General features: G+C 44.8%; 1 protein-coding gene across 1 annotated transcript in view; it reads right to left on the minus strand.

Annotated features, from left to right (window-relative positions):
- ANKS6 (ankyrin repeat and sterile alpha motif domain containing 6) overlaps positions 1-14,614 on the minus strand; it is a 68,071-nt gene that overhangs the window by 32,290 nt on the left and 21,167 nt on the right. Inside the window, exons 12-13 of the mRNA XM_040481799.1 lie at positions 8,851-9,034; positions 4,057-4,124 (exon numbers count right to left, since the gene is read on the minus strand). Coding sequence (XP_040337733.1) covers positions 4,057-4,124; positions 8,851-9,034 — 252 coding nt within the window. The remainder of the gene's footprint in view (positions 1-4,056; positions 4,125-8,850; positions 9,035-14,614) is intronic.

The raw sequence follows: 14,614 nt of genomic DNA on the forward strand, positions 1-14,614 counted from the left end.
GAATCCAAAGCAGGCTCTAGGCTCTGAGCTATCAGCATAGAGCCCGTCATGGGGCTCGAACTCCCAAACCTTGAGATCATGACCTGAGCTGAAGTCAGCCACTTAACTGATGGAGCCACCCAGGTGCCAGCCCCCACCCCCGCCACATTAGCCATTCACTTTAAAAGCAGGCTTTGTTTTATGTTCCCCCTTAGATACTGAACAAGATTTTGAAAATTTTTCTTCAAGACATTTGATGTATGTAGAAATAACACAATTTTTTTTTCTGAGAAATTTCTCCTATCTTTCCTTCTCTATTTTAACCATCATTTTACTTTACTGGATAAAAAAAAAAAAACAAAACCCTGAACCAGGTGCGAGCTGGTGGAGAAGGGTCTGCTCCCTTACGGGCCCCAAGCTCTCTGAGGTACAGGCATTATCCGTTTCCCTGTGTCTCTCTGGGACATGACAGCTCACACGGGACGGAGGGCCTCACAGGACAGATGGCGTGGTTCTGACAGAAACTGCCTGCCCCTGGCAGTGCCAGACACGCCCCTCTCCCCACACACCCACCCCCAGCCTGTCCCCACAGCCAGCTCCTCAGCACCTCTCTGCCCTCTTGCCCGGGGCCTCCCCATCTCGGCCTTCTAACTGGAGTCTCCCTCCCTGTGAGTCTGCCCCTAACTCCCCTACCGACCCTGGGCCGCCATCCACGCCACAGGCCAGAGATCTTGCTGGCCCTCGTCTGCCTCCAGACTGTGGTTCAGAGGGTCACGTCCATGCTGGCCAGGCCCTCTCTGCTCCAGAGGTGCCAGCCTCAGTCAGGCCCTGGCCAGGCCAAAGTGCTGCTGGTTCTCTGCACATGTCTGCTCCCTTTTTGCCCTTCTAGCCCCACTCCCCTCCCTCAAAGCGCAGTTTATGCTCAGCTGAGGTCTCCTCTGGCCCTCACTCTATAGGCCCCTTCCTTGGGCTCCCAGAATGCTCTGAGTGTTTCTCCCTATCCCAGGGTCAGGTGCTGGCAGAGGGACTGGTAGGGGACAGCGACCTGAGTAGCATCTGCTGACTGAATGACCACATCGATCAATACTCTACTGCATCCCCATCTGCACTGATCTTCTCAGTCTCTGACCTCTGTCAACCCTGGGGGTTGCCAAATCCTCACAGCTCATTTTAGGTGGAGAAGCCAGAGACTGAATTCTCCTCATGTGAATACTTCTGAAGGGTTAGCAGGATGCGGCAGAAACATCTGTGTCCTTTCAATATTCATGCCCTACTTTTTTTTTTAGTAATAGAATCCTAGTTGTCAGCTAGGCACATTTCCATGAAGCTAAAGTACTGTATTTCTGAGTTTCCCTTGCATATGAGTATGTCAATTGACAAACTTCTGGCTAATGAGATATAAGAAGGTTTATGGTACTTTGAGGAAGTCTCTCTAAAAAAGGAGAGCATGTGTCTTTTTGCTTCCATCTCCTCGCATCCTGGTGCCTAGAATGTGGATGTAATGGCCGGAGCTCTAGCAACCATGCTGGACTTTGAGGATGAGGGCCACACACCCTAGTGATGGTGGAGCAGGGAAGCTAGAAGGAGCTTAGATGACTCACTTCAAAACTTTCTGTGGGGGAAAAAAAACCTTCCATTTTGTTTAAGATACTATTATTTGGGGATTTTCCAATATATGCAGCCAAATCCATCCTAATATAAGTAGAGAAATGAAAATTACTAGTCTGTCTTCAGTTTCAAAATCACAAGATGAGAAAATGTATTAACTTCATTTCTCTTCCAAATTCTCAACACGGACTAAAAGCATATAATAATAGGGAGAAATTTTTACCAGCCTTGGAAGTGAGGGAAAATTTCTATCTGTATGCCAGGTTCTTCAAGGAATTTCTTAAAGGACTAACAAGTGCCCTGCAGCTGTGGGGATGGGTGAGGAGGTGAGGGCAGGGGCAATCAAGGGTGTTAAAACCTGAGTCCCATCAAAGCCTTCGAGGGAGCATGGGGTCTCCGGGTGGATAGACAGCAAATCTCACATAGTGCTACCTAGCTCGTATGTTGTCCAGAGAGGGGCTAAGCACAGGGGCGGGGGGACTGCTAAGCTGGCTCCTAACAAGGGCACTGGCTCAGCTAGCCTCACAGTACCTCACACACACAGAAACCCTCTGGCCACTGGCTCCCAGCACCCCTTCCAACAGTGCTGTCTCAGGACTCTGCACATTCCCAACCCCAGAGACCGTGGAGACTTTCAGGTGGGTGGGTTAAGACCACAGCAAATCTGCATGGTCCGCTTTCCGCCTTCCCTTTAAAACTCTGAAAGCCTCCCATTTCATCTGGAACATACCTCAGTTCCCTACAAGGGACAACTGCAAGAACCGGAGGATGGTGAGTGACAGGTATGCCCCAGACATGCCAGCTCCAAAACTGGGAGGAAGCCAAGAACTCAGAACTACCGTTGCCTTGTGAAACAGACATGGCCCCGGAGACGTGTTCTCTGTATACTCCAGGAGGGTATGGAACGGATGAAACAAAAGCAGGCAGCCATCAGCACACAGGAAAGACTTCTTGGCGATGAGAAAAAGTCACTACTGAAGTTTAAAATGCCAAAGTCGCAGGGAGGACACACTGGATGTGGCAGAAAAGCACATGGAGGAAGGAAGCCACTGCACTCTGTCTGCTTCTTAAAACCAAGTACAAACTCCTCAATAGCATCACAAGCCTGTCAGGGACGCTGAGTGGTTGTTTTGATTGCTACTGTAATTATGACAGCTGTCATGTACTAAACCAGGCAGAATATTCTAAACCAATGGTGATACCCTGGTGGCTAGTGGGCCTGCAGAGGAGTTTTATTTGGCCAAAACAGAAGTTTTTTTTTTTTTTAAACAACTTATTGAGATATAATTCACTTATTGTACAATCCACCCATTTAAAGTATACAACCCATAGGGAATATAGTCAATGCTACTGTACTAGCGACATGATGGGACAGATGGTAGCTACCCTGGTGGTGAACACAGCATAAAATATAAACTTGTCAAACACTACGTTGTACACCTAGAACTAATGTAACATTGGGTGTCAACTATGTGCAAATCACAAAATTTTTTAATTAAGAAAATGAACTGTATGATCCAATGATTTTTAATATATTCAGAGCTGTGCAACCATCCCCACACTCAATTTTAGAACATTTTCATCACCTGCAAAGAGAAACCCACCCCCAGATAAGCAGTCACTCCCCCCCCCCCCCACCCGGTTCTGTGCTCCCCCCACTCCCTGGCAACCACTAATTACTCTCTGTCTCTACAGAGTTGCCTATTCTGGACACTTCTTATAAATGGAATCATACCATATGTGGCCTTTTGTGACTGGCTTCTCCTCGGCATCATGTGTTCAAGGTTCCTTCATTTTGTAGCGTGTCAGTGCCTCCTTCCTTTTTATGGCCGAATTATATTCCATTGTATAGCACTAACAAATCTGGCCGTTCACCAGCTGATGGACATCTGAGTTGTTTGCCACTTGGTGGCTATGAGGAATACCGTGGCTGTGAGCATTCGTGTGCGAGTCTTTGTGTGGACATATGTTTTCAGTTCTCTTGGGCATATACCCAGGAGTGGGATTGCTGGGTCACATGGTAATTCTATGTTTAACATTTTGAGAAACGGCCAAACTGCAGAACAGTATTTTTTTTTGTAAAAAAAATGTGATTGTGAGTGCTTTTAAGCACTCAGATTAACACAGAGCCTACGTGCAGACACTTAGCATAGACTCATTAGGATTTGCTTATGACCCTCTTTAAACCTGAAAGCCGGTCAATCACCTTCGACAGAAGCATGTGCAGGACAGACATGAACTTCACTAGCGAGAGCGGTGCTCGAGACCACAAAATTCTGTTCCAACAGAACAAGCCATAAGGTCCCGGGATCTCACTGCGGTGAACTGCACTAAGTGTGCTGAACACAAATTCCGCCTGCCGTCTCAGGGAGAGAGATCAATTAGGCTTGCAGGATGAACACCCACATGTGTGAGACCATTTTCTTTTATGGTAAGATTTAGATGGACATTCAAAAATAACATCCTTACCTCTTGCTCCTCAAAAATGGGCTGATACTTCTCAAGTGATAATTTCTTAAGGATTCCAGTCAGTTCATCTTCAAGAGGGAAAGATGTGAAAAGATATTTTAGAATTTGGCAAAAGGCGTCAGAACAGTGGTCTTCAAACTTTCATAAAACAGTGGCAATCCTATTTCAAATGAAATGTCACAAGAAACTCTAACACAGAAAGCAGATCTAAGCTGCACTCGTGTGAATGCGGCAGGGGGTGGGTCCGAGCCATACTTCCCCTCAGGGCAGGCCCTTGGCATCTCCCCAGACTCCAAACATGGGGGTGTGTGTGCCCAGGCTGACCCTCCAATGGTTGCAACCCCCAAGTTCTCAGAGTTCTAACTGCTAGGACTAAAACTCCACTTTCTGTCCAAGAATGGTTTTTAATTATGATTTCTTGACTGCTGGTAGCTGCACCTGCAGCAAATGCTAATGCCAGCAAGTTGTCAGCGAGGCGGAGAACAAACTTAAGAGAACAAGCAGGTGGCTTCAGACCAGAACTGGAAGTTTGGCTCAGTGTGAAGAGGCTGTGGGCTTCCTGAAGGAAGGACAGACACATCTGAGTGGAACAGCAGAGCCAGAGGGGCACAGAGCAGGAGAAAACAGAAGATTTGGGATATCATGATTTCAGAGCAGGGAGGGTGAAGAAAGGAGACAAGACTAGCATCTGGGTGGGGGTGGGGGATAGTTTGAAAAAATATTCATTCACACATTCAACAGGGATTGACCAGTCCAGACACTGGGGACTCAATAAAGACCAAAACAGATAAGCAGGCTGCCAGGCCAAAGGCACGGAGGAAGGATGGAAGGGGGCAGGGGAAGATGACAGGGAATGGGAGAACATTATTTATTATAGAGAGTGGTAAGGGAAGGTCTCCTTTATATAAGGTAACATTTGAGCAGTAGATGGAGTGAACTGTGTAATACCAAGGGAAAGATCACGAGGCAGTATTCAGGCAGAAGGAACAGCAAATACAAAGGTCTTGGGGCAGTGGGTGCAATTCACAGAAGAGGGACTGGAGATTAGGAGGTCTGAGTTCCTTTTTTTTTTTGTAACATTTGTTTTTGATAGACAGAGAGACAGAGCACAAGTGGGGGAGGGGGCAGAGAGAGAGGGAGACACAGAATCCGAAGCAGGCTCCAGGCTCCGAGCTGTCAGCGCAGAGCCCAATGCGGGGCTCGAACCCACAAACCACGAGATCATGACCTGAGCCGAAGTCGGACGCTCAACCGACTGAGCCACCCAGGCGCCCGAGTTCCTTTTTTAATTCGTTCATTCAAGAGTGGATACCAACACGCCTACTACATGCTGGGAGTACAAGGATGGAAAGGTCCAAGCTGTAAAGGAGCTCAGCGTGGCTGGGAAGATAAAATGATGAGGGTGACAGCTGTTGCACCATCAGTCACCTTGTACATAGGTAACCCATTTGCTCTTTACAATGACCGTAACGATCCTATCAGTGTCTCCATTTACAGATGAGGAAGCAAGGCAGAAAAGCGTGGCTGCCGTATCTTGAGATCATGCCGCCAGTCCACGGCAGAGCAGGAATTCACACCAGTGGTCCAGCTACCAGGCCTGAAGCTACACACTGCCATCTCTCTCCTTGGTGACAAGCGCTGTGATGAGGGGCATCGACAAGGGGGTCTGGGGACAGAGAGGACAGCTGACCCACTTGAAGGACCAGAAAAGGCTTCACGGAAGAGTACTACTGCGCTAGGCTGTACGAGATGAATCGAGTCCCAGGCCACACTGAACCCACTGTTGCTCCGTGGCACCAAACCTTCGCTCGGGCTGTTCCCGCCACACGCAGTCTTCCTCCGTAGTGGAGGGCCGGGAAATGGTTAGCAACCGGCTCTCTGAAGGAAAACGTACGTAGGGAGGTAGGTACGTAAGCTTACTGTAGATTTTACTGATATAAAGGATGTACAGCACACAATTTACGTATAATAATAAACTACACAATACTGTTTCTTATAGATCCCATGCAGCCAATGCTTGCGTTGCACTTGAGGCACCTCACTGAACGCTTTCACTGATTTTTCCCTTCCTCTTGAGTCCACAGCCAATGAGTATAGTTCCAACAGGGATGCCGCTGGGGAGTTCCGCGGATGGGAACAAGTAAGAGGAAATGAAACAATGAAGACGCATATTGGAATTTCATGTGAGCAACTCTGCTGAATGAGATAATGGTTTTAAAATCCTGGAAGAACACTGTTGCAATTTTTTTGTGCTAGTCACAATATGACACACACACTTTTAACCTTCGTCTGCAATATGGGCATTTTCTCCATCACTGTCCAGATTACATCTAGATGGTCTATGAGATAGTAAACCGACCTCTGATTGGTGGCATTTGCTGATGTCACGGAGTCAATACCCTGCTCCTGACTGATTTTAGGCTAACAACACAACTAATGTTCCTGAAAGTGGAACGGAGAAGGGACGTGTGTGGTAGCACATCATGACATAGTATTCCTACGGCATAAACAGCACAAGTATTAGCAAAATGTACTAATAAATTAATAACAACATTTTGTTTTAAGTACCCCCTACCTTTATATTTAACATAATTTAATTATATAAGTTCATATACTTTGGCTTTTTCTTTCTTTTCTTTGGCTTCTTTATGTATTTGTTGTTGTTGTTGTTGTAATTTGACTCATAATGGCTGTGTTTCATCACTGGTTTATACATCTCCTGCAGATTCAACGATGGACTCTGGCCCACCGGCCCGGCCTGAGTGCCTGCTCTTCAGTGAAGCCTGTGCCATGGCACTCCATGCCTGGCTGATAACACAGATTTGACCCCATTTATTTACTTAAATGTATTGTGCTGAATGCAGCTGAATCCCCAGCCTGCCTGTGAGCTAACCCAGCACAGATTAAGGCACCCGGGACACAGGCTTCACCACTCCCCATAGAGGGGGCCGGAGGGGCCGCGGGAGGAAAGACGGGGCAGGGCAAAGGCTTGCGTGTGGTCCTCGACTGGGGCCAAGTGTTTCCCAGAAGAAATGTCATAAAAAGTAGCTGTCTGGGGATGGACTGCAGGTCTGTCCTTTGATAGTCTCATGCCCACGGGACAAAGGTCTTGCTGCCTCCAGACCCAGGAACTCTGGAGGGGAAAACTAGGCTTTCTACACCAGAGAAATTAAAAAGAAATTGCGGTCAGGTCCTCTTCTGTTTTTATCCCAACCAGGGCTTGCAAACCTTTTTAAATAATGAGAGAGAGGGAAAAGAGTGGGCATGGACAGTGCATATAGACCGCCACGGTCTCAACTCTTTTTTGGAAAAAGTGGGGGGGGTACAAATACCTAACTGAACTTCTAAGAGTTGGATTCCTGGAAGCCTCCAAGGTGGGAGAATTCATGACTGCACGTAGAAAACACGGTTAGGGAGGAAAAGGGTTGCTAGTGAATCTCTGAAGCTTTTATACATGGTTGCACTAGATATCACAAAACAATAAAAGCAGCCCCCAAATAAAGAGGATGCCAATGGCAGCATGCATTCACCAACTCAGTCCAGACCACAGCCTGTGAGGCTGATTTCAACCTATCACCTGCTGGGCACTTATCACCTGCTGGGCACCTTCCTCCAGGCAGCTGCGGGGAGACACTTGCAGCTGTGTCTGGGAGGCCCTGGCACACCTGACATTTCTCTCCTCTCTGAACACTACTACTTGGCTTGCACCTGCCTGGGTCCCATCTCTCCCCATAACTCTGCTCCCCCTCTCCCCCCGCCCCCTCACTGCCAGGACCACCAGAGGGCAGTTCAAGGGACAGGATTCTTCATCTCCTTTTGTCTTTTATATCTTCCTATCTTTATCTGGGGCCTCCCAGCACTCCTCCACTCCATCTTCCTTCCTGCATCTTCCCCACGGGAGGGACCCGCACTTCACCCACACAGGTTCTAAAGTTCTCCTGGTTACAGAGGACAGCTACTGTTTCTGCTTGCCCACCATCCCTCCCCTCCTCCTTCTGGAAACAGCACTTTGATTTCCCTTTGAGGAGTCCCCTCTCTCCTGCTCCCAGTCTACAAAGTGTCAGCAGGGCAGACCCTGAGCCCAGCTACAAAGGCAGACATGTGACCTGCGCCCAGTCAATCAGCACGTTCCACTGCCACAGATGCACAGTCAAGGATACACAAATGCCCCGTCATTATAAATAGAGACGAGGCAGGCCAATGACGTTTACCCCAGGATTTTGCTGGACCTACTAAGAAAGAAGCACTCTTTCTGCTGGCGTTGCTAAGTTAGCAGGAGAAGTAAGCAAGCCTGAAGTTCATGGGGGACAACTTTGCCACCGCCTAGAGACAGCCTACCTGAGATATGGAAACACTCCCAAAGTACCTGGATCCACACACGCCTGAAGCACACCCTGGACACTTTCATTATATGAGCCAACAAATTATGTTTTTTGCTTTTGCTCAAAGCAGTGTCAGTGGAGATTGCATTACTTGCAAATGACAGAATTCTGATCTGTACAAGGCTCAGGGAAAGGTACATCACTGGTGTTGGAGAAGCATTTCTACAAGTGTATGTCTGTGTACATAAACGAAACTCTACTAAGTTCAAAACCATTTTGAGGGAGCTTACCGGACGATTAGCAAAGTGAAGACAAAAATACAAGGTAGAATCGGGGAAGAATGGAGACAGGTGTTTTTGTTTGAAATTTTAAAAATGACCTAGGACCTAGGATGGCTATAGCAATGACAGTACCTGCCAGGTCACAGAGGCAAAGAGGAAAGGCTGGCGTTTTGGGACCTTGGGGGGCTCACCTTCATCTGTGATGGTGCCGCTGCTGGAGCCCCCACTGCTCTTGGACTGCCGATGGGGCGAGGAGGACACAGAGGACTCGGCCGCGTGCCCTTTGGGCGAAGGGGAGGGCGTGAGTGTGGGGGAGGTGCTTTTGGAGGTAGTGGAAGTTCCAGACAAAGGCCGTTTGCTCGTCTCCAGTTTCTGCTGAAAAGAATAAGACAAATACGTAAGCCATCACCTGGAGGGTAGAAGTGATTAAAACAGACACCCGACAGGGAACACGGGTGATAGCTGACTCAGCAAGATATCTAAGCAGGACTATGAAATCTACTTAAAAAAAAAAAAAAAAAAAAAAAAAACATGCAAAGCAGAAACAGTATTATTGGAACAGGGACAGGAAAATCCTGCCCTGGAGCACAGAGGCAGGGGGTAGGATGGAAAAAGTGGCACTTGAGGAGCCAGGAAGTCAGGTACTAATCCTGCCCGTAGAGCTACCAGCACTGTGTCCTTGGCCAAGTCCCCTTACCTCTCAGTTAATGCAGCTCTAAATGGAAGTGTGGCTTATAAATGCACGAGGTCCCTTGCTGCTCCTGACGTTCCTTCATCTAAACCAGTCATTTCCAACTTCTCACCAAAGAACACATCATTTTTCCCCTTTGTGTGTGTGTCATTTAGTTAAAAAAAAAAGAGCGCCTTTTTATTTTTAAATACTTTTAGACTTATAGAAGAGCTGCAAAGATAGAACAGAGCATTCCTGTGTATCCGTCAGCCAGCTTCCCCTGACGTTAATATCTTACATAACCGTAGCACAATCATCAAAATTAAGAAGTTAACAGTGGCACAGTACTATTAGGTAAGCTATGGACTTTACTCAGGTTTCACTGGTTATTCCACTTAATGTCCTTGTTCAGGTCCAGGATTCCACACTGCATAGACTTGCCATGTCTCTTTGACCTCCTCTGTGACAACTCAGTCTTTCCTTCTTTCATGACCTTGACACTGTGGAAGAATTGAGGTGTTTGCAAAGCATCCCTCAGTTTGGGTTTGTCTTATATTTTCTCATAATTAGATCTGTTTATGGAGTTTTGGATTAATGACCCCAGAGGTAATGAGCCATTCCTACCACACCATGCCCGGGGTCACACAGCATCCATTTCTTATTATTGATAACGTTAACCTTGATCACTTAGTTGAGGTGGTGTGTGTCGGGTTTCTCCATTGTGAAGTGATACCATTTCTCTTTATAATTAACAAATATTTGGGGTGGGGAGGAGATATTTTGAGCTAAATATCTTGTTGCTCCCACTAATTTTGGCATTCTTTGGTCGATCTTGTCTATAGCAATTACTACTGTGATGTTCTAGTGATAGGAGATCTATTTCCCCTATTCCTGTCACATTTATTTTCTGGAATTCTGGATGGAAGAGATACTACTTCCCCCATTTATTCAGTTATTTATTCCTAGCAGTATGGGCTCGTGGACGTTTCTTTTATAATCTAATCACTACTGCGATTTATTTTACAGTTGTTCAAACTGTTCCAGTTTGGGGCACTGAGATCTTTCAGGTTGGCTCCTATGTTCTTTCCCCATGTCCATCTTTTTGTTGTTGTTGTTTCTTTTTAAGAGCATCTCCTTACTTTCTGACACCACAAAATGCTTCAGGCTCATCTTGCATCTCCATGGACCCAGTACTGGAATAAACCACTTCTCCAAGGCTCTGGTCCCTTTTATTGGAGCACGGTATTTAGGAACCAAAATCTGGGTACTAGGCTGTTCGTGGCTACTGGGATATCACTGATTCTACGTTCTCTCAGTGGACAGACAGGAAAGTATACTAAGCCATGCATCCACATAGCCTGGCTTACTTCCATATAAATCTGTGTGTACACACACGCACACACACACACATTTACAACCACGCATTCGTACCGATTCCTCTGACAACAATCCAATATCCATGGGGTTTGTTCTAATATTTCCCCTTTGGTTCAATCTCTAACAGTTAAAAACTGGGCTCATTATAATTACTTATTTGCTCAACCCTAGTATATGTGTAAAGTGTACATGTATACAAAATGTATAAATAAAGTGGTTTCGGAATTAAACCCACATCCCTATAAGAACAACAACAACAAACGATCAGCGAGGATACAGTGTTTGGGTATGGTTATGTCTTTTACTTAGGCCTCACCATATCCCCTTGACCTAGTTTTCTCCCCCCATCTCCCAACGTGTGGTTATGTCAGTCATTTGTAATATAGTTAGATATGTCGTTGTAGTCTGCATTCCCTCTTTGGTTCCTGGCCAATACTGTTTGTTTGTTCTTTTAATTTGCATACAGCAGAAATAACTGTTGTGTATGATTCAACAGGTTTTGACAAATACAGAGGTGGGGGTACCATAGAGAAGAGCTCCATTAGCCAATTCCCTCGTCCTGTCCTTTTGTATTCGATCTCTCCCTCATCCCAACCCATGAAAATAACTGATCTGTTTTCCATCCCTATGTTTTTGTCTTTTCTAAAATGTCACATAGATGGAATGACACAACATGTAGACTTTTGGGTCTGGTGCAGCAAACTGCTTCAAGTTACTGCATGTATTGACAGTGTGCTCCTTTCCACTACTGAGCAGTGTCCCACTGCGTGGATGTACCACAGTTAGTTTACGCGTTCACCTGTTGATGTGATGGTTCCAGTTTGGCGTGATTATGGATTAAACTGCCATGAACATTCACAGACAGATTGTGGCATGAATACTTTTTAAAAATACACTTGAGTAAAGACCTAGGAGGGAGATAGCCAGTTCATAGGGTAAGTATATAGTTTTATCAAACACTGCCCAACCTTTTCAAGATGGCGGTACTGTTATCACGTTGCCCTGAGCACTGAAGTTCTAGGAGCTCCATATGCTCATCAGCACTTGTTTCTTTAAAGTTTTTAAGTTTTAGCCAGTCTAACAGGTATTTAGTGCTATCTCACTGTGGTTTTAATTTGCATTTTCCCCAGTAGTTAATGTTCAACGTTTTTTCATGTTTCTTTACCATTTGTATATTTTTGAGGAAGTATCAGATATTTTGCCTATTTTTTAAATTTGCTTTTTAATGAGTTTTGAGAGTTATTTGGTAGTTTAAATAGGATATGGCTAGGTGTATTCTTTTTATATTTATTCTATAGTGAGAGTTCCGGATTTATTCTATAGTGAGAATTTCCTGAACTTCCTAGATCTGTGCTTTGAAATCTATCATCAATTTGGGGAAATTTTCAGGCATTAAGATATTCCTTCTGTCCTACCATTCTCTTGCTCTTCAGAGCTTCTTATTACCTGTATGTAAGAACACTGGATATAATTCTACTGTTTTTGTTGTTCCTATTTTTGTTTTAACTTCTTTTTTCCTTTGTGTTTCAGTTTGGGTGATTCCTATTACCCAGTCTTCAACTTCACGGATTCTTTCCTTGGCTGTGTCAAGGGTACTGAGGAGCCCATCAAAGACATTCCTTATCTCTGTTACAAGTTTTGTATTTCTAGAATTTTCCTTCTTTCTTAGGGTTTCTATTGCTGAAATAGTTACTTATATGATCTTGCACATTCAAATTTTCCATTAGAGCCTCTAACAATTAATTGTAGTTCTTTCGAATTCATGGTCATGTAATTCCAACACCTGTGTCGTATCTAAATCAAATTCTGAGGACAGCTTTGTTTCTTGGGTGTGCAGTTGTTTTGTGTCTTTTTGTAGGTCTTATAATTTTTTGGTAAAATTGAACATTTTGACTAGGATAGCAGAGACTAAGATAAATAGTTTTAATGCCTGGAAGTGGGTACACCTCTCCTTCTGCTAAGCCTTCATGCTCTTCCTAACTACATCCCAGAGTGGAACAAGATGTCTCTCTTCGATTTTGAAAGACTGTCAATTAGCTGCCTATATTGTTGATAAATTCTTCCTTCTGCTTTTTTATAAACAAAGACATTCAATAACAAAGCTTCTGATTAGGCAGGAAATAATTAGTATATCCATACTAAACAGATCTATCCCAGCCGAAGCAAACAAACATGATACTCTGGACCTTGTAGGAGCATTATTGGGGAGGGGCAGATAAATATGATTATCTGGGATGCTCTAATAAAATATCTGAACTGTTCCCTATGTTCCCCGCATAGCAGATCTTGTTAATGGTGTCATCTCCACCCCTCCCTCAATCCATACCCTTTGCAACGTGTGTTTGTGTGTTCTTCTGCAGTGGGTGTGCTGATGTGCTTCAACAACCTGACTGGTTTTCAACTCATGCCTTTGGTTCTTGCCATGAGGACACATCTAAGCTTGTTGTGGACATGCATGGCCCAGTCATCCTGGTCACTCCAGCCAACAGCCAAATGTGTAAGTGATCCCTCCAGACCACAAGGACTACCCAGCTAAGTTCAGACTAAACCGCCAACCCACAGGTTCAGGAGCTAAAGAAACGCTTTTCTGTTTTAAACCACTAAGCTTTAGGGTGAGAAGAGAGAGCTGATGTATTCAGTGGGACTTTGAGCTTCCACAGGTCTGGGAAGCACCGACACACATTCTGACTCCCCTGATTCTGTGCCTCCTCAGGTTCGCTTCAGGCTGATTCGTGAACATGCTAGAAGCCATGCCTTGTGAATATGCTACCATTACGGTGGTGCTTATTTTAAGCAAAGTATGAAAACCAGATTCAGTAGGCTCCTATTTTGAATGCTAATTTCTAATTCTTCCTAAGGGAGTCTTTGAAAAACACTTCATGTCTTCATTTTGCTGCTGGAGCCTTTGACAGAAAGCCCACCCCTTGTGCCCTTTGATTTAGGGCAGTGGTTTCTAAGAGCCCTGGGCTGGGCTGATTACAATACTCTCTCGGGGGAAAATCAGAGTTCTCAGATCCCATCTTGAAGAGTCTCATACAGTTATCCTGGGTGGCACCCAGAGACCTGAATTTTTAGACAGCGCCCCAAGGTTACAGCATATTGTTAAGAATATCAGGTGTCATTGACCTGGATTGTTTCCTCGGTTTGTTTCCTGAGTGTATCTTTGGACACAATCTCCTTTCATTGGAATATACCTAAACATAGATTATATATAATAAATGCATTCAAGGGAGACAATGGTTGATATAATTTATAACTTAGACACCTACCTATTTTTAACACCAGTTAAGGAAAGCTAATAATATCCAACACATCTAGTAAGATCATCAAAATAGAAACAGAAAAATTTAAACAACAGAGAAGAGGAAAACGATATCAAAGCTCACACCAGAAGACTTACTTTAATTAGTAGCTCTGAGTTTCCTAGCAGCAAAGGCAAAAAGAGAAATACAATAATTATATAATCCTTACTATATGAAGAAAGAAAATGTACGAAAGTATTGGTAGAGACATTTTTTTTTCTAGAGCTGAATTCTAAAAGGAACTTAATTACACAGGTCCTATTATACAAGTAATTTTTGATATAATGGAAAATATGCTAATGCATAGGGAGAGAAACTTTTTCTGAAGCAAAGGAACCTAATTCTGTATGTCTGATTGCAAAAGGGACTTTGAAAAACAAAAAGTTCTGTAACCAACAGTGGTGGGCAGAAAATAAAGACTATTGCTTATACATCTGTTAAAAAAGCAGTCTCTGGAGGCACATCTGGGCAAGGGCCCAGGGGTGAGGCTTTCAGGTGACCTAACTTTTCTCCGGGAAAAAGCTCAAGCCATCTAAAAAATATGAAGAATGGGACAATGCTTGGCCATGGGGTCCTCTCAGAGGAGGAAATGGGCTACACTGCACC

The sequence above is a fragment of the Herpailurus yagouaroundi genome, unplaced genomic scaffold (genome assembly GCF_014898765.1).
Source record: "Herpailurus yagouaroundi ecotype Mexico unplaced genomic scaffold, PumYag 160, whole genome shotgun sequence".
NCBI lineage: Eukaryota > Metazoa > Chordata > Mammalia > Carnivora > Felidae > Herpailurus > Herpailurus yagouaroundi.